General features: G+C 46.5%; 3 protein-coding genes across 5 annotated transcripts; 2 read left to right on the forward strand and 1 right to left on the reverse strand.

Moving 5' to 3' along the window:
• The first annotated feature begins 202 nt into the window (after positions 1–202).
• On the forward strand, positions 203–9,374 carry MYL11 (myosin light chain 11). The gene is made up of 7 exons (XM_035134580.2): positions 203–334; positions 2,670–2,765; positions 6,812–6,887; positions 7,014–7,118; positions 7,199–7,277; positions 8,195–8,243; positions 9,000–9,374. Exons 1-7 carry the CDS (start codon positions 332–334, stop codon positions 9,102–9,104), a joined length of 513 nt encoding a protein of 170 aa, XP_034990471.1. The 5' UTR covers positions 203–331; the 3' UTR covers positions 9,105–9,374.
• Positions 9,061–16,772, reverse strand: QPRT (quinolinate phosphoribosyltransferase). 3 transcript variants are annotated; one of them, XM_035134570.2, is made up of 4 exons: positions 16,691–16,772; positions 14,014–14,570; positions 12,650–12,781; positions 9,061–11,721 (listed from the first exon to the last, which is right to left on the reverse strand). In XM_035134570.2, the coding sequence occupies exons 2-4, from the start codon at positions 14,563–14,565 to the stop codon at positions 11,500–11,502; spliced, it is 906 nt and encodes a 301-aa protein (XP_034990461.1). In that variant the 5' UTR covers positions 14,566–14,570; positions 16,691–16,772; the 3' UTR covers positions 9,061–11,499. The 3 variants fall into 3 exon arrangements, with proteins under 3 accessions (XP_034990461.1, XP_060137667.1, XP_060137665.1); XM_060281684.1 differs by lacking the exon at positions 16,691–16,772 and having other exon boundaries at positions 9,061–10,978; positions 11,451–11,721; positions 14,014–15,576; XM_060281682.1 differs by lacking the exon at positions 16,691–16,772 and having other exon boundaries at positions 14,014–15,576.
• On the forward strand, positions 15,833–24,713 carry DCTPP1 (dCTP pyrophosphatase 1). Its single transcript, XM_060281685.1, has 5 exons — positions 15,833–15,930; positions 19,996–20,184; positions 21,122–22,232; positions 22,564–22,674; positions 24,024–24,713. Exons 3-5 carry the CDS (start codon positions 22,069–22,071, stop codon positions 24,415–24,417), a joined length of 669 nt encoding a protein of 222 aa, XP_060137668.1. The 5' UTR covers positions 15,833–15,930; positions 19,996–20,184; positions 21,122–22,068; the 3' UTR covers positions 24,418–24,713.
• The last annotated feature ends 59 nt before the right edge of the window (positions 24,714–24,772 follow it).

Below are 24,772 nucleotides of genomic sequence, written 5' to 3' on the forward strand. Positions count from 1 at the left end.
ACTACCACTAACCCCTGTGATGGCAAGATTTCTGGGGCAGGAACTGTCAAAAACCCAGCATGCCTTTTCCCTTCTCCAAGAAAGGAGTTGGCCCGTTTGCGTTCCTCTGGAGTCTATTTCTGGACTTTGGTTACCCCCCCACCCCCAGCCCTGGAGCCAAACTTGAAGATGTGGCTATAGTTAGCTGCCCCGCCTCCCGCCAGGGGAGTCTATATAACCCCAGGGGAATTGGCAGCCTGTGTCTAGGCTGCTCATCCTTTTGGCCCTTGGGACATCGCCACCGCACCCACAGCTGCTGTTTGCCCACCTGCCTGTCCGCTGAGAAACCAAAATGGTAAGTGGGGTGCAGGTGCCCTGGTTCAATCTAGTGGAAATGTACAAAGTGGAAAGAAAATGGAACGTTGGTTGATCAATCTGCAGCTCTTTTCTTTCAAATAGGAGGGGAAGACTACGAGACCATTCAGATTGTGTAGGAGAAATACATAATTCAACACCCAAGAGGTTGGGTATTGGAGAGTGGGGGACAGAGGAATCCCCTTACCAATTTTCTAAAATTTTATTTCATGGCCAAAACAGTGCTGTACAGTTCTTTCTCTTACCTATTTTTCCCTTCATCAGTTTCTCCACTACTCTCTTTCCTTGTCTCATCTCTCAGTTTCAGTTTCTTTCCACTTAAACATTTTAATGTCTGTGCAGAAGAAATGTATGTGTTCAGGGAATACCTCGGAGCAATTGAGGAGAGATTGGGGGTAGTTGAATGAGGTGGGATGCCAGATAGCAGCTGAGAGGGACAGCTTTTGATGAGGGGAAGGGAAAGATGAAACCTAAACCGCATGCAGAATGTCATGTTAAACAGGATTATTTCACATCCTTCCTTGCTTTCTAGCTAGCCTTCCTTAAGATCCTATTTCCTTCGCTGAACTATGCACCTTAAAATTCACCAGGGAATCCTTTCAGGCCCTGAATGGCCATATCATGCTCTTTTTTCTTGAATAATGCAGTAGAACAGTTTACTCAGCTGGGAATTAGTTGGACCCCGTATTGAATTGAGAGAGAGAGAGAGAGACAGTAAAGGGCAGCTGAGCAGTTGCTGAGCAGACAAAAGCTGCAGGAGTCATATTCCTGGCGGTGCCACAAAATTCAAAGCAAAGGAGCTGGAATCAAGGGATACCGTGGAACAATTTTTTTTTTTTGAACAAAGAAGCACAAGGAGTATGCTTTATTCCCTTCTTCTTCTTTTTGCCCTCGGAGTCTATTGTGTGGTTTGTCACTTCACCAATACACACACACACACCCCTCATATTTTGAGATCCAGGTCACAGGCTGCCACTAGCACAAGAGAGGCAGTGTACTGCAAAACCTGCTTAGGAAGCAATCACTCCAGATTGTTCACGCAAGCGAGCCAAGCCAACTCTCACAGACATTGCAGGCAAAAATAACCTATTGCCGCCCTTGGCTGTTCAATCCATCTATTGGTACTCACTGGGTACCAATGGGAAATCCTATGTATGACTGCTCAGAAGTAAGCCCCAGTGATTTCAGTGGGGCTTACTCCCAAGTAATTGTATATAGGGTGGCAGTCCAAGAGATACAACTTAATTTTGTGTGTGTGTGTGTGAGAGAGAGCTCTGTCTTCTGTGGTATGTTAGAGAGATTTCCCGAATCCTTTGACATATACACTTACCTAAGTAAACCTCAACCCTGTCACCCAGATCAGCTATTGCTCAAACTCCTTTGCTGCCTTCTATCTCTTATGAGGCCAAAGTGCACCCTGTTCATTTCCGATCAACCAGACCAGTATATGGCAGGAGGGTTCAGAAGGAATTGTGTACACCTTGCCAGCACTCCTTAGAGCTCCATTTAACCGCATGCTCCAAGCCAACCTCCAAGGAAGAGGCCTAGTTTGTGAACTTTGATGCATTCCAAAAACTGGAACCCTCTTTCACTGGGGCCTTTGCAGTTTCTCCCGCATCTGCTTAAACTTCCAGAACCTCATCAGCGTTCATTTAATTAGGTGTCAAAGCCTACAAAAAGCATTTTTGGAAGCTAGAATGTGTAGGCAAATTCTGCAGGACACACAAGGTTAGTTTACATTTTGCTGAACACCTCTCTCTGTAACTCACTCTCACAAACACACCTCAGGCTAATACGTTGAAGATTTTGAGGAAATACCTCGAATATGATATATTACAGCTCCTCGACCTGAAGCAGCATTTGTTCTTCCTGCCATTTCTCAACACTAACTAAAGTTCTGAGCTTGTTCGTCAAAGGGTCTTCTTTTCCTCCCAGTTTTTAAAACCTTTGCTACCATAACCAAGCATTTTGGAATCACCTGAACCTTCATCCTGCTCCCTGTATCTATGGAAAGTTTGGTAACATCCTGTTTTGAAACTGAAAAAAATAACCCCCACCTCCCACCCCCACCCCAATAAAAATTTTGTTTAAAAATGAGCAGAAGCTGCTTCCAGACATTTCCCTCCTACCCGGAACAGAATAAATGAAATAAAATTATTTCATTTCTAACCCCCCCCCCTTTAACTATGTTCAGAACATTTCGCACTCTAGAAACCTGCAGAAAGTGTGGACCCTGTCCCCCATCCTTAATAAGCTTTTCGGGTGGTAATGTACATAGTGGCACTGGTCTGACTTCCCATTTTAACCCATTATAGGCACCCAAGAAGGCAAAGAGAAGGCAGGCAGCCGAAGGAGGAAGCTCCAATGTATTCTCCATGTTTGACCAAACACAGATCCAGGAGTTCAAAGAGGTAAGAAACTAAGAAGAGATGGAAGAGGAGAAAATGGGAAATGTGCAGCTTGCTGGGAAATGTAATGTATGGTGCTCTTAAAGCTTACCTGGAACTCTTCATTGAAGATGTTTGGGAAATTAATTGACAGAAAGGATGTTTTTTTCCCCCCCAAGGTACTAGAAATGAAGGTGACTACAGTTCCCAGGATTCATTGGGTGGGGCATGTTTTAAATGTGCTTTAAATGTATAGTGTGTACGCAGCTACGGTGTAATCCTATAAATATCTACTCAGAAGTAAGTCCTATAGAGTTTAAGGGGACTGAACTCCAAGGTAAAGCGGGATTACAGACTCAGTGTTTGGAGAGAAGCTGCTTGATTGTGGGCATGTAAGTCTCGCCCAGAAACCAGAAGGATACAGAAGTTAATAATAATCCTCATAATAACAGACACATCTATAGATCACCTCCTTGGAACAGGATAGAAATTGAATTTTGAGGACCACCAGATTGGGAAAAGGACCTAAGTAAGCTACTGTATGTGGAAGGATGTTCTGACCGTAAGAAATCTACAGTGTCTGGAATTTTCATCTGTGGGTTATTTAAAAGTAGCGCATCTGTGGCAGATTGATTGGATAGAATTAAACCTTTCAAAATGCAGCAGCTTCTGTCTACCCTATTTCACCCATGGAGGCCCATACCTCACTGATTTCCCTTCTCAAGCTTCACTTTAGCCCTTTCACTGTTTAGGATTCATCAGATGTTGAGAACGGTGGATGCCTCCAAGTTCTAAAGGATTTCCTAAAGGAGAGAGAACAGGAGAATGAATCCATGGGTGCTATAATTTGGCCAAGTTATCCTAAGCAAGTTCCTTTGTGTCTGTAGGATACAGAACCTCAGAGGAGCTGAAACTATCAAACACTACCTAGTTAGTTGTGCAGTACAACCCTAGGCATGTTTATTCAGAAGGAAGCCCCACTTTGCACAGTGAGCAAGTAAGCATGCGCAGGGTTGCAAGCCTTGGAAGGTGTTCAACACCTCCCTTTTTGAGGTGGATCCACCCCCTTCCTCTGCCTCTACACCCCATTTAAGTAGTCCTCTGTCTCCTACGGTAGTAGCCAGCCTGGTTCATTCCACTTGGGAAACTGGTGTGGTGGTGGTGGCGGTGAGAGCTTTCCATGTGAAGTTCGCCCTCCCCCATGCATGAGATTCTTCCCCTCCATTTTGAAGAGGATCTCCCTTGCCCTTTTGCAGCCATCGCTGCTGCCCCTCGACGCCCCACCCCCACCCCAAGAATGGCGGTGTTTCCTTTCTGAGACCCTTGAGACGCAGCAGTGTCTATTTTGGGTGAGGTTAGGACCGAGAAGGTAGGTGACATCTGCGCTTGGACAGAGAAGCAGGCGGCAGCTCCTTACAAGGAAATCTTTGGAGATGGATTCTGGGTGACTGGCCTGAAAGAAGAGCTGTGGGGATCCAGACTCAACGAAAGCAAGAATTGGGCCGGTGTTGCAAAGGCTGAAAACACTTAATCTAAATCTAACATTTGGAGAAAAGAAATCCAAAGAACAACAGGAAAATAATTATCATTCCAGCTGTCTGGGGAGTTCCATCAATCTTGTTCCTTTCTCTTTCCTCCATCCTGGTCAACGAGCATTTTCAATGTTTTTGATGACAACCCACTTTCAATCAATACATTTGGTGAAAAGAACATATCCTTGGCTACTGGGCAATTTATTGTTGATGACCTTTCTAGACCACCTCCCTCTAAGCAGCTTGGGGTAGTGATAATGGCTGTTCCCCAACCCGCCTCCATCTCCCAGTTTATCCTCAAAACAACCCTGCGACTGTGATGGGAGACTGGACTGGAAAGGATGAGGTGACATTTGCTTCGGCTCAGCGTCCTCTAACTTCCCCGCAAACAAATCAGAACGAATGCTTCTTAAATAGCCGGCTTTGTCCAACCTCCCTGTAAACAAATCAGGGATGAATGCTCCATAAACAGGTTGTCTGGAAACGTCTCCAGTTGGAACAGGAACTCCTGGCTAAGGTGGCTCAATGGCCTGACTTGCTATAAGGAAAAATTATATATCCAGCCTTAGGCTATGGTGTATTTTGGGGGTTCAATTGTCCCTTGGCAGTGGCAGCTACGTTGTCTCTCTCCACACCTGCCCAAGAGTAGCTAAGGGGTTTCCCCCTCAGTGAGTACCATTTTGGAGGGCTGCATGTTCAGCTTTTATACGGAAAGATTGTTTACCCCCAGCACTCAAGATGCTGAAATGATGCAGTTACTACTACCACACAATTGTAATCATTGCCTTTAAAATGAAGAGTGTGTTGGGAGCGCCTCTGCCTCTCCATTCTGCATTCACTGTAGCTCTGGTGGGGTGGGGATTGTTCCATGTTTTTTTACAGGAAAGAAACATGCCGCACAACCCCAAAGGATAATAGTGACTGAGCCAAGGAAGGCGTGAGCTCCCCTCCCCTCCCCGCTATCCTCCGGAGATCTCATCAACAGCTCCTCTGGAATGTTCCATCTGTCCCCTTAGGGAGGGGCCCTGGGTTTAATATGAGACAGAAGAAGATTGTTCCCATTCCTGGTAGAGACTCGGAGGGGTATCAAGTGACAGGTGTCTCTAGGGCACAGCTGCAGAGAAGTGAGGAGGGGGAGGAGAGGCCCAACAGGGATCGTGCTGTGCTGGAAGCTGGTCTTTCTCCAATCCCACAATGCATTGCTAGATATAAGCATCAATAGAAGAAGACTGGATCTTGGGTCCAACCTGGGTCATGTTTTCTGGAACTCCTTTTACTTTAACTGTCCTGTCAGCTCATTAAAATTCCAGAGATAAGACGTCTGGCAACCTCCTTGAGTAAATTATATAGTGGGCTGCTATAACTACTGTTTTTTGCCCAATGCTTGATGACCCCAGTTTAATGTTTCATTCTTCTTTGAATAATGCTGGCCATTGATTGTAACAATAAAGACTGGATTTGATTCTCCCTTGCGTTGCAGCGGCTTTTTCGATAGTCAGAAGCCGCCAACATATTATGTTCTCTTGGCCAGTAGCCTTGTGCCCTCCATAGGCTATGGTGTACAACTCCCAGCAGCCACAGCCAACGTTTTGTTAGATGCCACCCCAATCTCTGAGCGGTGCGAGATTCCAGGGGTTCCAGGCAGCTCATTCAGGGTTCAGTGGAGACGGTGGTGTCTTTAGGATTTATGGTTTATTTGCATATATATACAACCTGAGCCTACGGTGGAGAAGTTCACAGCACTGACACTCCAAGAGGGTCTTGTTTATCCCGCAGCCACAACTTTGGATTCAAGCAGAAATCATAAGTCAGAACGCTCCTTTTAATATTCTCTCCAGAAGTCAAAATTAACCTTCAAAGGAAGTTCATTCAAGGCTGGTGTATGTTTACCTTGCCATGGACATTTACATGATGAAACCAAGGTCTTGAAATGTGTACTGTCAACACAGGCACGAATGTGTGCGATTTCCCGTTTGCTAATGGATAGGTATTGTGTAGCAACAAAGCAATCTGTGGTTCCAGTAAAAACTACTGCACTCACATCCACTGGTGAAATTATAACCCAATCACACAAACACGTTCATGTCTTGTGACATGGTCACTGGCAGCTGAGTGTTATGAGTTGACTCCCTGAAAAGTTTTGTGTTTCAGGTTCTGAGGTGGATGGCATTTTCTTCTCTGGTGGTTAAACTGCAGTGGTTTATTCAGAACTGCAGAACTGTCAGTTGAGGTAGCAGGAATCGAGCGCTGAGCATGCATGTGCAAACGAGTCTTTAGAGGACCAGCAAAATCTCACAATTTAAATTGTGCCGAGTTACATGCAGGTATTATATATAGCTTCGGAACTGGAAATTTCAGTGCAGATCTGTGTGTTCACGCATTCTAGAAATCCTTTTGACAGATTCGAGATCCAACAGTTGTTACAAAGGAGAGTTACTCTACAAATCCTGCATTCATTTTTTTGTTGGGAGGTAGGGCAGAATGCTGGAGGTAAATTGCCTGCAATCCCAGAGCGTTTGCTTTTCTCCCACTTTTTAGGCCTTCACTGTCATTGACCAGAACAGAGATGGCATCATTGACAAGGAAGACCTGAGAGATACATTCGCTGCTATGGGTAAGGAAAAAGGGAGTCTTGAAAGAGCGTGGCAGTGTGGGCAGGAGGGAAAGCAAAGCTTGGCTGTCGATGGAACTCTCAAGAGTCATTCCCCAGCTGATAATCCTGCCCTTCCCATCTCTGCAGGGCGCCTGAACGTGAAGAATGAGGAGCTGGATGCCATGATCAAGGAGGCCAGCGGCCCCATCAACTTCACGGTCTTCCTCACCATGTTTGGTGAGAAGCTGAAGGGTAAGTTATCTCCCTGTTCTATCTCTCCTTCTTCTCTACTTGATGTCAAGTTCTCACTTTCGCTCCTCTTCTCCCACCAGGTGCTGATCCCGAGGACGTAATCATTGGCGCCTTCAAAATCCTGGACCCTGAGGGCAAGGGCACTGTCAAGAAGCAGTTGTGAGTATCTGCCCTGCAGATCACTTTCATTAGATGTGCTGCGCTGGTTAACATGCGGCACCAAACCATTGCTTGGCTGTCATTGGGTTCATGTGCTCCCCCAACACACTCACATTTCCTTCCCAACTCACCTGATCAAACAAACATCAGTTTGCTTAAGATTTGTGTTTGCCCTCCAAACAAATTAGAAACCACATTCTGAAGTAGATTTCCAATTGTGGTTTAGAAGGCGAATGCAAACCATAGTTTGTCTGTTCAAATTTGAAAGCAACTTGTGGTTGGAGAGCAAGAAGTATGCACTCTTGGGACTTGGACCTGACAGCTGAATCATGTATAGGCTGTTATGTCTGAACCATCCTGCTGCATCTCAAATGATGATGATATGTTGGCTCTATCTATCCTACAAACTTAAACAATTCATTTTACACTAGTTTAATTGTCATGACTTCCTTTCAGACACCATTCTGGCAGCTGTAAGGGCTGTGAGGATTCAGAACTCTCACCAAACTACCGTTGCTGATGACTTTGAGATTTTTCTTAGTGCTCCATGGGCTTTTTCATAAAATGACAATGCCCTGGGAGGAATTATAGCAGTTTTAAATGCTAGATATGCATGCTGTTGTAGGGTTAAAGATCTTCCAAAGCTGGAATTCAAAGGTAGGGTTCTGTTGTCTATGAAACAGTTGCCTTTTGCGTGTGTGTGTGTGTGTGTGTGTGTGTATGTGTAGAACAAAGCATTCTTCAAAGCAAAAATATTTCCACCAGGAAGGGCTTTCAGCTTATGTGAAACTGGGAGGGAACTGGGGAGCAGATGTTCTCCATTATAAGAGGCTGGAGTGCTTGAAGACCATCTAAAAAGGATTCACACTTACCTGGGGATCCCTCTCAAACATCTTACTCTCTTTGCTTCACTGCAGCTTGGAAGAACTCCTGACCACTCAGTGCGACCGGTTCACCCCAGAAGAGGTAAGAGAAATTCCCTGCATCATGCAGAATATCCAGTCCTTTCTTTTCTCACCTTTATGCTCCCCCCTTGTTCTCTTCATGCCCATTTTTCTTCACCTGTGAGCTACTCTTCCCCAAAACATGAAAATGTATACTTCTGCGCACTCCACTTATCTGCCAAGCTAATGCTTAATACATCAAGGCATCATAAAAGTCTTCTGAGAATTTGCAGCAAGTTTTCCTGTCACTGCGAAATAATCTCACAGCCCACATCCACACACCGTCTAGCCAGAAAGTGCAGCTTTTATATAGAATTGCCCTTCGCTCCTGTTTATCTGTCCTTTCTGGATTTAGGGTCATAGCCTTCTTGTTCATCTGGATAGGAAGGGAAATACCCAGCCAATTGAATGTTAAATGTTGGCTCTCCTAGGACAGAACAGTGTGCCTGTGCAGTGATTCAGTGGTTTAAATGCTACAATTCCATCGCAGGACAGAACTAAGTTGAGAGAGAGGTGGTGAGGTTGGCAGAGGGGAAACAGAAGCAGCCATTGCAGTTCTGCGGAAAACTTTGTAAAATCACCAATCTGTTATTGACATCAAGCAGCTTCTCTGCTTCTGAATGTCCACCCTCCCCCTCCAACTTTTTAGACATCCGTATTGAAAATAACACCAATGCATTTACTGACTTAGGAGTATACCTTTTTTTTAGCTTCCTGGGAAGGGATACCGAATCAGGAATTGGGCAACTTCTCATTTTGGCCTCTCTGCCTCTTTCAGATCAAGAACATGTGGCACGCCTTCCCTCCAGATGTAGCTGGCAACGTTGACTACAAGAACATTTGCTACGTCATCACACACGGAGAGGACAAGGAAGGGGAATAAGCCCTGGTTTTCCCACCCTTGCTTTGTGGGGGGAATCCACCCAAACACCCCCAGGCCGGGGAGTTTACCTTACACTGGTCCCAGATGATCCACACACTTTTGTAACCCAGCAATACACACATCAAACCTGTTATTTATTAGTATTATTATCTGGGGAGGAAAACTATACCCCCCAGAGCCAAAGCCGTGCCCACTTCAACTTGTCTTAACCTAACCGGGACCTTCCTCCGTAAAATGTCTTAATAAAGATGAGGACACCTCTGTTTCTAACGCCCCTGTTGTTACAGTTTCTTTGACTTTTCTCAGTTTGAAATTCAAATACTCCTGGAATGGATCCATGCAGTGGGTAAATCTTCTTTTTTTAAAAAAAACAAACAAATTATATTTCTGCCCTTTAGGGATGCTGGGTTTAGTCAGTCCATTAGATTAACACACTAAAAAAAGTTAATAATTAAGTATGTGTTCCATATTTATTGCATTTAACCATAGGCCATGACAATCTAAAAACAGGAGTGGTGGACATTATATAACAAGTTTGATGAAAAATAACAGATTAGGCCTAAACCAATAAAAACCACTTAATTAACTGAGCAGCAGATATAAATGTGACGGGTGGTATTCAATGACATTTTACTCATAGCAGATCCACTGGACTTACCTTAATGAACATAGCGAGCAGTGCAATCCTAACCCGGTCTACTCAGAAGTAAGTCCTATTGAATTTAGTGGGGCCAATTCCTGGGTAAATGTGATGAAGATTGCTGCCTCGGGTTTGTAAATTTCAGAGGGTGTCTATTGTGAGCAACACTTAGCTGAATACCGCCCAATATTTTTTAATACTTTCTAGAATCCATACCCGGGGGGGCAGGGGGTTACCATTATTAGGTCAAGCAACATGTCACAAAGCAAAGAGGAAGCTTTTGAGTTTCTTGGAACTCTTTGGGGCTATGGAGTAAGGAGCTAAGCAAGGGAGGCTGGGTGCAGCCATGCTGCCTGGCTCTGGAAAGAATCTTAAAAGATGGAATGTGGGAAGAGGCAGCAGCTATTCAAACAAGGCTTTTTGGTTGGGGAGGGGCTGTGCAGGTGGCAAGGTGAATCGAGGCCTCGTGGAAAGAGAAGGCATACAACAGATACAGCAACTGCCGTTTCCTCATCTCTTAATATATAAAAACTGCAGGTGGCCAGCATTGCCTTAAAATTGAGCATTCCTCCCTAGCTAAGAGGGTGGGGGAAGGAGAAATCCACCCGTAGCTACACACTACACGAATCCACACACAAATGATTTTAAGCCAGTAAAGGTCCGCTTCTTGCTTCAGGGCAATTGCTTTCACCCATGTTGTTGTTGTTGTTGTTTAGTCATTTAGTCGTGTCCGACTCTTCGTGACCCCATGGACCATAGCACGCCAGGCACTCCTGTCTTGCACTGCCTCCCGCAGTTTGGTCAAACTCATGTTCGTAGCTTCGAGAACACTGTCCAACCATCTTGTCCTCTGTCGTCCCCTTCTCCTAGTGCCCTCAATCTTTCCCAACATCAGGGTCTTTTCCAAGGATTCTTCTCTTCTCATGAGGTGGCCAAAGTATTGGAGCCTCAGCTTCAGGATCTGTCCATCCCGTGAGCACTCAGGGCTGATTTCCTTAAGAATGGATAGGTTTGGTCTTCTTGCAGTCCATGGGACTCTCAAGAGTCTCCTCCAGCACCATAATTCAAAAGCATCAATTCTTCGGCGATCAGCCTTCTTTATGGTCCAGATCCATTGATTAAATCAACTAAAAGTCATTCAGATACGTTTACTTCGACTCAAGAGGCAGAGAGTTTGGAGGGGGGGAACGGTCTCTTGCAATAGATGTGGTGCTGCGTGTGGGGCGGAAGCATCCTGAAGGCATTCAAGGAACAAATATTGAAGGTGTTGGGGAACCTGTGGCCCTGCAGCTGTCCTTGGACTCCAACCCCCATCACCCCCCGCCAGTATGGCAAATGATATGGGGTGATGGGAGTTGGAGTCCCAGCGCCACCTGGAAGGCCTCAGGCTTCCACACCCTGGCTTTAAAAAAAAAGATGAGTTTTTACTCGGCTAGCTTACCAAAACGGCCTGCAGCAGGAGCTGAGCAAACACAACAGGAAAAGATCCCCACCCATTGTTTTTTTAGGGAGTGTCACAGCAGAACCCCTAGAGATCACCTCTTGGGATCCTTCTGCAAGAGCAGATGCAGCCACTGTGCTTGACACACTGGAACAAAGCACCCTGTCCCTGTAATTTTGGACCTTCCAAAAGTGCAGACATGGCACAAACTTTGTACACAAATTGGTGCTACCCACCCTCTACCACATCCCCACCAACATCAAACCTTCCGCCACCTGGCGATGCATCTGGTCTGGCTCCCCCCATCCTAGGACTCAGAAGACAAAATTCCGCAGTGGCGGCTTGGAGGCTGGATCCCGGCAGATCTTGAGAGAGAAATCCACAGCTCTCGCTGACTGGGTGAGGCAACCGAGGGAGACCACGTCAATGTTGGGCCCCACAAACTGGGCCACGTTATCCTCAGTGATCCCCCCGCTGGCTTCCACTGTTGCACAGGGGAAAGAGGCCTTCACCGTACTGGCTGTGGGGTGCAGGTCCTGTGTAGGAGAAGAATTGGGGAGTGGAGGTTAACAGGAACAGAGGCCGAGTCCACTGGAAAATCTCAGGGCTTATTCACACTTAGGTTTGTTGCCTCGCTCTTTCCAGGTCCATGTTCAAAGCTCCATGTCTGAGCATGGTGAGGTTTTGGGGTTTTTTGCCCCTGCGTTTTCCCCACGGAAACCTGCTCTTTGGTGCTCAATTGGAGCAAACATCAATTTGGGTTTCATGCCGATTGACATTTGCTCCAATTCAGCTTTAAAGAGCAGGTTGTCGTGGGGAATGCTCCAGAGCAAAAAGAATGGGTGCTTGGAGGTTTAAGCATGTACCATGCCTGGAAAGAGCGGAGGAAAGGTATGTGTAGGTAAGCCCTCAGTGTCACAACTGAGGCCTAATTCTCAGATTGCCTTTGAGGGATAGTTGCTGTTGAAACTGGTGCATAGTTCTCACCCAGAGGGCCACATTGCCTTCTTAGGCAGCTTTCAAGGGCCACAAGCTGGTGGGTGGAGCCAGAGGGAAAAGTCAGCAGGGCAACTAATGTCAATTTTACTTTTGTACTGTAGGCTAGCTACACAGTACAAAAAGGACACATTGCTTGGGATGGTAGTGTGTTTTTTTAAAAAACAAACAAACACCAAAGCCTGCCCAAGGCTGAGTGAGTTGGAAGCACAAATCCATGCTGGAGTCAGATGAGGATTGGGGGACCACAGCAGGAAAAAATCAAAATGGATCCATTCCCGAAGGGATGAATATCTTGGGCCTGATGCCATTAACACAACCCTGCTTGACAGCACCTTTAAATATTGTGGTGCTTTCACTTCATAGTTTCAAAAATTCAAAAGTCACGCCGTTTACAAAGTAATAAAAAGACACAGACAGCAATTTCAGCTTCAGCACCTGTCCTCATCTTGGCCCAGCCAAGTATACCTGCGGAGCAAAGTTATCCAACATGATAATATCTGCACCACATTCTCCTGCCTCGAGAGCCTCTTCCAGTGAACGGCACTCAACCTCCACCTTCAGGGCGAAGCCTCCGACACGCCGGGCACTCCGGATAGCCTGTGGGATGGTAACATTTAAAAAACAGGTATGAAGCAAGCTGATGCACAGGCAAGCTTTAGATTTTCCTGGTTATTGTAGAGTTCAAAATGTAATAAAAACAATTTGAATAATCCCACTTATTCACCTCTAACGTAACAGCGATACTTTAGCCCAGGCATCCCCAAACTTTGGCCCTCCAGATGTTTTGGACTACAATTCCCATCTTCCCCGACCACTGGTCCTGTTAGCGAGGGATCATGGGAGTTGTAGGCCAAAACATCTGGAGGGCCGCAGTTTGGGGATGCCTGCTTTAGCCTCTTCTTCACTGTATATTTAAAACAGCATTTGTCTCTTTAAGCAGTCATGGTTTCCCCCAGAGAATCCTGGGAAGACTTGTTAGAAGACCTCTACAGCCCTCGCAAGACTACAATTCCCAGAGTTCCCCAGGAAGAGGGACTGAATCGTTAAACCACTCTGGGAACTGTTTCCCTGTGAGGGGTAGAGCTTGGCAATATATCGTTCATAAATTTTGACCTGGTGATAGATTGTGAATTATGATGGTTCTGTGCTATGCATAAATCACAATGTGGGGAAAACAGTGAAGCCAGCCAATGCTTCTCTTTATTCCTGCAGTCCCAGCTCAATTCTCTCTCAGCAAATCACAAGAGCAGGTGCTGGCAAAAATCACAATGCGGGGGAAAACCGTGATGCCAGCCAGTGCCTCTACATAACTCCATCCTTATTTCCGGTGCTTTTTTTCTAGAAAAAAGAGGTGCAGGAACTCCCACCTTTTTGAGACTGACAACCCTAAGTGGCTGAGATTTATTTACGGAGCACCAACATTGTGCAGCTTTTTTAAGAGAGCGCCAAAGCCACAGTCACTTTTGGCACCATCAATGCCGTTGCCCTGTCCAGATCGCAGTGCCGTGCCGCCTGCCGCCTGCCAAGAGGTGCCAGAACTCACCGCAGAGGTGCTGGAAATGCTTATTCAATACACTGGGATATATCAGTATATTTCGTGATGTTTAGCTGGTGATATATCGCATGTTGAAAACCAGATATCACCCAGCCCTAGTGAGAGGAATCGTTTCCTAGTAACTCTTGGCACCTTTAGCAAACCACAGTTCCCATGAGTCTTTGGGGCAACCCATGTTTCTTATGATGCAAGGTTCAGATGTGGCCTTGTTCTACCGCCATATGTGTCGCACAGTGATGGAGGGAAGGAGAGAGACTGGCAAAGCAACACCCACCTGTGTGATGCCACCTGATGCCCACACATGGTTGTCTTTCAACATGATGAGGCTCCCCAGGTCGTAGCGGTGGCAAGAAGCCCCTCCCACCAGGAGAGCATGCTTCTCAGGCAGGCGGAAGCCTGGCGTGGTCTTCCTCGTCCCAGCCACCTCTCCGTGCCAGCCAGATTCCCGCGCTGCTTGACACGCCTTTGCTGCTGACGTAGCAATACCACTGCATCGCCCGATACAGTTCAGAGCCACCCGCTCGCCCAGCAATATATCTTTGGCTGGCCCACGCACTTCCGCCACCCGGCTGATTGGTTCTGCCCATGCTCCCTCTGACTGGAGCCACTCTACAGAGCAGCCAACTTCAGCAAAGACGGCCTCAAAGAAAGGGAAGCCGGCTAAGACTCCTGGGGACTTGCAGAAGAGCACAGCACATTCCTGACGGTCACCGACAGCATAGCCACCGTAGTCAAAGGCAGGAGCATCTTCCCGCAGCCAGTCACAGGCCAGTTGACGCAAACGGGCAGCGGGCAGAAGGTGTGAAAGATTTGGCTGGGAGGCCATGAAGACTAAGAAGAAGAAATCATAGAGATATTGGCAAAGGCATACCAGACGGAGCCCAATAAACTAATGGTGTCACCTAGGGGTAGGAATGAGGGGTGGGAATTGCTACCCTTTGCCTGATGGCAGCTCTTCCTAGTGGGAGGAGAAGGATGGACATTAGGTTATCTTCCTACGATGACCCAAAAACCCAGAAAATGGGGAATGTGATAATGTTTGGGTCCCTGTGTGGCTGGCAACTACAAAGGACAATTTCTCTACTTGGACAAAGGGGCCACAATCTGATAGCTGACCATTTTCTATATATATAGTGGTGACTATATATAGTGGGACTCACCTATAAGCTAGCTCCAGCTTCTGCACCCCAATTTCTCCCCTCTACACCAGTAGAGACAACAATATCACATCAGCAACTGGACAAGGTTTATTCCCCACCCCCCACTCCTTTTAATTTTTTTATGTTAGTATAGTAATATAATGGGTTGAATTAAAAAACACTGTGGAAAAAGAGGAAGAAATGCTACTGGGATCTTCAGGGTTAAGTCCTCTGGTACACGATGCCAGCCAGCAACACCCTTTTGCAGGATACGCCAGTCCATTCTCTGTGCTGCCCATCAGCATTCTGTCCCACCCATGCAAATGTTTTCCCACATTCTGAGGCTGCCAAGCACATTCAGTTCTCATTGAACTTTTTTTGGGGATTGTTATACTCACCCCCTTGTTTATTTTTTACTCATGGTATGCTGTTAGTAAAAGGAAAGGAAGCGAGGCTCACCTTGGTTCATAGCAGCCAAGTCCTAGGGACCCTCCAATAAAATATTTGAGGAGGCCAGCTGCCCAAAAGTTAATGGGAATTGCCATTCAAATGATGTGTGTGTATCTTGTGATTATGTGGGTCAGGGCTTATCTGCTCCCCACAGTATTTTATTCAAGTTGGCACCCCTGCCCTGTTTTTTTTAGGAGGAGTGGGACATTGCCAGGCCCCCACCTGCCTGCCTTCTTTCTTACTTACAACCAGTCCAGCTCTCCTGCTGATCTGTACACAAAGTTTACTCAGTGGTTAAACTATGGCCAATCTTTTGTGAGCATCTGTTCTGATTTGTTTACTATGCGGATGTTCTCTGACAAGGACCATTCATCCTACATTCACCCCAAAGTTATTTGCAGGGTATTTCCATTTCTTTCCTGTAATCATTCATTCAGCCCACGTTTTGCAACACATTTCCCCATTACTTTCCAAACCTCAAGCAGCCCCGGTTTTTCTTTATTGCTATTAAAGTCTATTTGTTGTGTGAATCCTTCCTGCAAGATACTGACAACAGCCTTGAGGCACTCAAAGTGGTTGCATCACTTTGCCCAAAGTCCCAGGTGAGGTTACCTCTAAAAAGTACTGTGTATAGGGCAGGGGTGTGTGGACACGGGTGTGGGTGAGAGAGAGAGAGAGGTGGGTGTGGGGAGAAAAAAACTGGACTGCCTAAGCAAAGAGCCCTGCAGAACAGAGGTCAAAATCCAACTTTTCCTCATTAGGCTCACGTTGCCACCTAAATTCTGTGGAATGAAGTAGATACTTATTTTTTTAATGTAAGGATGTGGTCAGTCCTTTTTTTCTGGGGGGATGCAGGGGTATGCATACCCCTAAACATTTTGTGAATCTAAATTTGGCCTCATTGAAGGGCAGTATTTCAATATGAGTAGGGAAATGAGAGTACCCCTAAACATTTTTTTTTACAAAAAAAAGCACTGGATATGGATATTCTAACTTTTACCTGCTGCTAGTACTAGAGGGGTGTGTGTGTGTGTGTGTGTGTGTGTGTGAGAGAGAGAGAGAGAGAGAGAGAGAGAGAGAGAGAGAGAGAGAAGGGGAGGGTGAGAATCCATCATTTAAAGCCATAAAAATGGAGCTTTTAAAAAAGCAACATAATAAAGCAATACATTTCTCCCCAAACCCAACAAAGTGTGAACCAATAAAGATAAAACCAACTGTTAACCCACAGTAACTAGACCAGTCAAGGCAGCCTTTGAATGCTTCCGATGTTTTGTTCTAGGATTCCCCCTTCCACCCCTAAAGTTCTGTGGGTATCCCAGATGTACTGTAGCTAGTTTAAAAGAGGCAAAGTTGGTTGCTTACCTGACTAGCCAGGCTCCAAAATGTCTCTCTGCAACTTTTCCTCGTCTAACTGGTTGCACAAGATAAATTTCCTGAATTCCTGAGGGGTGGGAGGCTGTACAATGAGGGGTGGGATTAGGACCATGATGATTGCTTTTGGCACTTTGGACTCTTGTTTTCCCCCCTTGTATAAATAACCTCTCCTGCACAGCTGTATCGTATCAGGGCCAAAGTAGGCAAGGCTCCATCCAAAGGATCAGCAATCGCATGAGCAGCCTTTTAGAAGTCCTGGGAAATAACGCAATGGCCTTTTCATTCAAATACTATCATTTGTTTAAAAGAAAACAGAATAGGGAGGGGGTAGTTATGGGAGCTGTACAGGATGATAGGTGCATCATTGTCATCATTCATGCCGGATTTACGTATCAGCTAAACAAGCTATAGCTTAGGGCCCCACTCTATTGGGGGCCCCCCAAAAATGTAAAGGAAAAAAACCCTGGATGCACATTTCCAAAATATTAGATAAAATACTAATAAAATAAAACCTACATATAGCAACAGTGTTTTGTGTTGTGTAGCCTCCTATGATGTAAGTAATGGGCCCTGCCTGCTAGCCTGCTCCCTAATGTAAACAAAATCTGGCCTTATTCCCTTATGGGGTATACAAGAGCCCTTATAGAGTCCTTTGTAGGTTCTCCATCGGTAGGAGAAAACAACAGAGGCCAACCAGAGAATACTGAGAAGCAAAGTAGCTAGTAAGCTTGATCTCTATTGAACTGTTGCAACAGGGTGCTCCCTCTCACACAGGAGAACAAAGGTGTGCCTACCCTTATATAGACATTTTAAATTGCTCGCCCTGGAGTCCAAGACCACCCCCAGAAACCTCATACATAGATCACAGAAGGGGTGTAGCCCAAGACCACCCCCCAGATACATCATACCTATGTTATGAAAAAATGTACCCCCAAATGCGTTGCCTTTTAAGAAGGACAGACGCGGGTCGGAAGCTCCAAAATTTGCACTAAGTTCAGCTCCGCCGGGAAAATGACAGAGACCACACGATGCTGTCAGGAAAAACAAACTGATCCCTTTATTGCAGAATGCAAAGCTACAGCTGTAGGGTCCCTGCCTCTGGAAAGAAGGAAGGAACCCAGAAAATGGTAAAGTCCCCTTATATACCCTCCTGTCCCTGCATGGAAATCTCTGGACTGGGAGGGAGGGGGAGACAAGGGCGACGGGTGGGGGATCGGATTAGCTGGGTGCGGAGATGACTTTTCCTTTCAGATGGAGAGATGTCAATCGCTCTTCTCCTGTCGCTGATGGTGCTCCCTGTTGTTTGGCAGGAAGGGCAATCAGTCGAGATGGGTGCAGAGGTGGGGCAGTTCCTGGCGATTTCCGTGGGGTGGAAGTCCGCCCGGCAGTTGTTTTCCTCCAGGCCATGGAAGGGTGGGCTACGTTGAGGATGGCAATTTATTTGAATAAAGTTGTTCCAGCTAATCCCTCTATTGTCTGTGTGTCCTTGAATGGGTATAGGGTGGTAGTAGGGCAAGGTTCAGGTGGGTTGGGATCATACAGGGTTCATACAGAAAATATACCTGGAAAACATACCTAATACAGGGATTTCTAATTAAAAGGTAGCAGTCCTGACATATACAGTTCTAAGATATAAAACAGCAATTCCAATACAGAGAGATACTAGCAATTCTAATACAGAGGCAGCGGATAGAGATTTCATGGTAAGAGAACATATAATAGGCTGTATTATTAACTTGAGTAGAAAAGTGTCACTTTGGATTTGGGCGGTTCCCCCCCCCCCTTCTTCTGGAAACATTGTTTTGTTCTGGGCGGAGGGGAGGTGGAGAGGGGAAATGTGTGAGTTTATGCTAACTGTTGTGCATATGCAGATCCTTAAGCCTTCCTCCAGGCAGGGTCTCGTCCTAGCGGGAGGGGTGGGGAGACAGGGAAGATGGCATTGAACAGGATTCTGGGTATTGCAGCTGTCAAATTCTGTCACCCCTCTCTGTTCATTAATAATGGTGTCCTGCAAACCCCCCCCCCAATATGATTTTATGACACCTACATCACAGAAAAGGCGGTCTACAACAGAAATTTGAATACAGGTAGGTAGCTGTGTTGGTCTGACGTCGTCAAAACAAAATTTAAAAAATCCTTCCAGTAGCACCTTAGAGACCAACTAAGTTTGTCATTGGTATGAACTTTTGTGTGCATGCACACTTTTTCAAATTTGAATATTGTTGTTTTTCCTGTCTGCAGTGCTAGGTTATCTGATAATGCCTTTTCTGATAGTCTGGCCATTCCTTTGAGAGGGTAATCACTTAATTTCTGAGACAATGGGAAGGTTCCCTCACCCCCTCCCTCCTTGCAGAGAAACATTTGGTCAGTTTGGGAGTCAAAATGGTTTCAGGACTTTGCTGCTCCAGACATGTGGTTTATATTTTTATGTACGTTTGCTTGGTACATTTATGAACATTTATTATATATATGTAAGACCTTAATTTTTTTATTACGCTAAAATATCACTGGTTTGCTCATTTCTCTTTCTTCTTAATTGTATTTCAGTTCAACAATTACTATGATAAAATACATATTTTGTTATGTGCAAACGGCTTTAGATACCTATTGTGTCCATAAATTACCATATATTCAACACAAAAAACAGCGACAATTTGTTGTTGACAAAGGACAGCTGGACATATAAAGGGCCCCATTACCTTCAATAACGTAGGGCCTCATCAAACCTAAATCCGGCCCTGGTCATCATCCGTGCTCCCTGTAAAAATCCAGACAGCTCACATGAACTGTGCAGAAAAAACCTCTCAACTGGAAGCACCCTAAATTGCTGGAACTTTTATTTTTCTAGGGATAAGGCCAGCGCAACAGCCCTTAAAACGAAAACGCAGATTTGAGAGGAGAATGCACAAGAAAGGACCAGCTGCAAGTTTTACGGATTCTTGCATCTTCCCTGACTGGGGAATCCCTGCGAGAAGAAACTGCGCCTTTCACGCAGTTTCCTCCCATATATATATACCTGTATTTGTGTACAATATGGAACCTATTATATTTCTTATATTTTTATTTGCATATTTAGTATTGGTTTATGATATTTTATGATATTGTTGTGGTCGATATATTGCAGACATATATATAAAGCTAACCCGGATTTTTCTTTCCCTGTAACTCCTCGAACCGGCCGCTGCTTTGCGTATTTATGACTCTTTATCCCGGCGCCTCTTCCTTCTATACTCGCTATTTGTTGCCTCTCCTCCGATTGGGCGCGACCTTCTGCTCTTTTTGATTGGTTGCAGTGTTCCGCTCGCCTTCCACCAGCCACCTTTGATTGGGCCGCAGGTGCGTTCGTCATGCCCTTTGTACCCTACCAGAGCCCAGCTCAGTGGCGATGGTGGGTTGGCTTGCCTGCGCTGAACCCGGGAAAACGCGCGTGGCTTGTTAGAAGGGGACGGATCCTGCCTGCTCTGTTGTCCTTTGGTGCCCAGGTAGGCTGTGTATGCTGCTTTGCTTTCGTTGAGAGCCAGGCATGAGAGTTGCAGAGAATACCCAGAGAGGGGTGTGTGTATGTATGTGTGTGTACCGGGGGGGGGGTTTTCCTGTGATTTCTTAAGGGTGAGGGAAAGAGCCTTCTACACATGCTCAAGTGATGTGCGCTCACTTCTATTTTTTCAGGGCGTGAGCCGTGCCACTGAAAGCAGAATTTATCATGCAGCTCAGCACTGGAGAGTACTGGCTTAGAAAAAATTCTAATTCTGGGTGGGAGACACACACACTGATGTGTTGTATCTACAACTCCCCATGTGGGGAGCAGAGAAGCTACAGAGTCTGTCTGTGTAGGTGGCGTACGTTTGAAGCACGTGACTTCTCCCAAATCATCCTGGGAAGTGTAGTTTGTTAAGGGTGCATGGAATTGTTGCTCAGCGAGGATTAAGCTAGAAGTTCCCAGGACTCTTTGGAGGGAGATGTTTTGCATGTACGGTGCACAATGCAGCCAGAGATTTAGCCAACATCAGTCATACTCTGTGAAGACCCATTGAAATGAATAGACATAATTGACTTAGGTCCATTAATTTCATTGGGTCTACCCCGAGTATAACTTGGTTGGATACAACCTGCAGACACTGTTCACATGTTGGAAAAGGCACAGGAGTTGCCAATCTCAGAGTTCCCTGGGAAGAGGGATTGCTCTTTAAACTACCCTGGAAATTGTAACACTTGGAGGGGAATAGGGGTCTCCTAACAACTCTCAGCACCCTTAACAAACTACAGCTCCCAGAATTCTTTGGGGGAAGCCATGACTGCTTAAAGTGGTATCACAAAGCTTTAAATGTGTGGTGTGAATGAGGCTTCGGCTAAATTATTTATCCTTTGCTGCTAACAACCACTTTGTTCAGCGAGCTTCTCTCTCCGCATCTCTTTCAGGCCTGGTCAATCATGGCATCATCAAAGAGGGCTGCCAGTGAGGGAAAGTATTGCAGAGACTGGGAGAAAGAGGAGGATTTGAAGGTCTGGCTTTGCCCTGTGGCAGGAGACAATGGCAAAGCAGCCTGCCGGTTCTGCAAGGGTACGATGCCTGCTGGCTACTCTGACCTTCGGCTGCACATGGCCACGGCTGAGCATCAAAAGCATTTGCCTCCAGGCTGCTCTGTGCCTTTGGCTGATGATGGGCTTGGTGACCTGAAGCATTCTGGTACTGGAGCCACCATGCCCAGGAGGACAGAGGTAACGAACGGGAGATGTCCTATGAGTGAGTTGTGTCTCTCTGTGAGCAGAAGGGTGTTATGTGAGTTGTAATTCCAGGGTTTCTGGAAGCATATCCAGAATATCTTATCGGTATTGTGTATATATGTACCTCCAGAATATCCTGTGGATAGAAATATCCAATGGGTATGCATAGAAGTATATAAGTACAGTATAACACAGGACTCCCCAAACTAAGGCCCAGGGGCCGGATGCGGTCCAATCGCCTTCTAAATCCAGCCCGCGGACGGTCCGGGAATCAGCATGTTTTTACATGAGTAGAATGTGTCTTTTTATTTAAAATGCATCTCTGGGTTATTTGTGGGGCATAGGAATTCGTTCATTCCCCCCCCCCCGAAAATATAGTCTGGCCCCCCACAAGGTCTGAGGGCCAGTGGACCAGCCCCCTGCTGAAAAAGTTTGCTGACCCCTGGTATAGCATATTCTATTATTATTATTATTATTATCTATCCTATTTTTTTCGGGGACAAGCGGGGCTTTCGGCCAGCAGGGAATAGATTAGTGCTTGACCTAAAATAGCTGCCAGGTTTAGCTCGCAATGCCCAATTTCAACCATTTTAAACTGCCAATAGCAAATTGATGGAAAAAATCCTTACTAGTTGTTTGGAATGAAGGCGCACAGTTACCGTGACTTCCTTTGCCAAGCCTTGTTCCCATCGGCGGGTTCACCAAAGGCAAAAGAGGAAGAAATGGATGAGGTGTTGGTGAGGAACAGGAACGGAAATTCAGCAGAGACGTTTCAGTTCAGCGCTGAGCCTACCTTGGAAGACATGTGAGACACCCTCCTTTCTCTCTTCCCACCTCACAGGCCCCACATTTATGGTTGATTATAACTTTACCCTCTCCTCCTTCCCACCCCCAAATCTGCACCAATGTACAGGGGTCATTGGTAAGGCAGAAGGCGGGGAGATTAACAGTAGGTGGCGCCAGAGCCATTGAGAGGCGGAGCCATCCCCTGATTGGTTGTAAGTAAAGAGGCAGGCAAGTGGAGATTAGCCAAGAGCAAGTCTGAAGCTGCTGTGGCAGTGCCCCCTTTGCGCTAATGGACCAGCCTCTGCTGAACACAGCATCAACCTCTTTTCACCTCTCTTTCTCTCCCACAGCCGAAGACTCCAGTCTGGTTTCACAGCCGAGCGCGGCTGGAGGAAGTACCACCAGCCTCGGAATCTGCTGCTTGCTCTCGTCGGGGAGGTTGGGGAGTTGGCGGAGCTCTTGTGAGTACAGGTGACGGGATTGCAGAGTGGGCCCCCATGGGCAGTATTTTGGGCAGGGAAGGGGAGAGGAGAGGAGAGGAGGTAGGCCTAAAGGTGCTTTCATAGAATCAGAAGGGTCCTTGGCAATCATCTGATCCAGCCTTTGCCAACCTGGTGCCCTCCAGAGGTTGTTGGACTACAACTCCCATCAGCTGGCACCACCTCCTGAGGTAGTCTGTTCCACTATTGAACAGCTCTTACTATCAGAAAGTTCTTCCTGATGTTTAGTCAGAATCTTTCTTGTAACTTGAATCTGTTGGTTCGAGGCCTATCCTCCAGAGCAGGAGAGAACAAATTAGCTCCGTCTTCCATGGGACAGCCCTTGAGATATTTGAAGATGGCTATCATATCTCCTCTCAGTCTCAGTGGAATGGTTTCCCTCTGGAGGTTGTGGACTCTCCTTCCCTGGAGGTTTTTAAGTAGAGGTTGGGTGGTCCTCTGTCATTGATGCTTTAGCTGAGATTCCTGCATTGAAGGGGGTTGGACTAGATGACCCTTAGGATCTCTTCCAACCCTACAGTTCTATGATTCTTTTCCAGGCTAAACATACCCAACTCCTTTAACTGTTCTTCATAAGGCTTGGTTTCCAGACCCTTGATCATCTTGGTTGTCCTCTGCACATGTTCCAGCTTGTCAGTATTATTCTTAAGTGACAGTGCCCAGAACTGGGCACTCAGGGTAACACTTCATACATCTGATAGAGTGGTCTGCAGTTGACGAAAGCTTACGCCACAATAAAGTTGTTAGCCTTTAAGATGGTGGCAGGGTGGACTCCTTTTCAGCCCTAGAGCCACATTCCCCTTTCCCGGAGACAAAAGTGGGCAGAGCAATCAGTCTAAATTTTATCTTCATAAGGTAGGTTAATGTCTACACCAGGCATCCCCAAACTTCGGCCCTCCAGATGTTTTGGACTACAATCCCCATCATCCCTGACCATTGGTCTTATTAGCTAGGGATCATGGGAGTTGTAGGCCAAAACATCTGGAGGGCCGCAGTTTGGGGATGCCTGGTCTACACGCATCTCTCTCTGTCCTTCAAGAGGCATGATTGGTGTTCAAGGACACATTTGAGCCAGGCAAAACCTCTCAAGGAGGCTGGGGGGGGGCGGCCTAAGCAGAGTTCCAAGAGCGAGGCAGAGAGGTCTAGTGGGCACAGTCAGCTCTCAGGTGCCTCCCTCCTGCTTTAAGGTGTCCAAAGAGACTTTGCTGGCTTTGCTGCAACAAACAATCATAGCTTCCCTTTGGAACTTTGAATCCCTTCTTAGCTCCTTCCCCTCCTCACACCATCGTTTCTCCCCTGTTGCCCTTTAGCCAATGGCGGGAAGAAGCCCCTGAAGGCCTGCCGGGCTGGACGGTGCCCGAGCGCGAAGCCCTCTCCGACGAGCTCAGCGATGTCCTCATCTACCTGGTGACTCTGGCAGACAAGTGCTGTGTGGACCTTCCCTTGGCCGCCCTCCGCAAGATAGGGAAGAACCGCCTCAAATACCCGGCTGAGCGTGTTTACGGGTCGTCCAAGAAATACACCGAATACGAGAAGCAACAGGACGGTGCAGCTGCTTCTTCCGAAGCAGCGAGGGGAGAAAACTCTTGTGTGGCTTTGGGAAGCTCCCATCCTCCGGACACAAGCTGCGGGGGCTCCAATGGCGCTGGGGCTTCAGGGCTCAGGCAGGGCAGCACCTCAAAACAGGCCTCTGCTTCGTCGTAGTCTTTTTTGAGAGGAAAGCGCTTAATACAAAGGGAGCGATGTGGGGAGGGAAGGGTGCTGCCATTATTTCCTCCCTCTCCTTTTATGTTTTTGAAGGTTTAGATGGTGCTCACTCCAGTGAGGAAGGGAGCCCTATCTGGCAGGGGAATTGAAAGTGACTAGTCTGTGGGGGAAGGCCCTTTGCTCTACGCAGGCATTATGACTTTTATCTCAGATGTGAAACTGACAAGGGCCTTCTACACGCTTGGCCTCCTGACTAGGGCCCAGTTAGATGCCTCCATCTTAGTTTTTGTTTTTTAAGAAAGGAAGCCGGGGGAAGCTGCCTGTTTGCGCTGACTAATTAGGGCTGCTTTGC

This window comes from Zootoca vivipara, chromosome 13, assembly GCF_963506605.1.
Source record: "Zootoca vivipara chromosome 13, rZooViv1.1, whole genome shotgun sequence".
In the NCBI taxonomy this organism is placed as follows: Eukaryota; Metazoa; Chordata; class Lepidosauria; order Squamata; family Lacertidae; genus Zootoca; species Zootoca vivipara.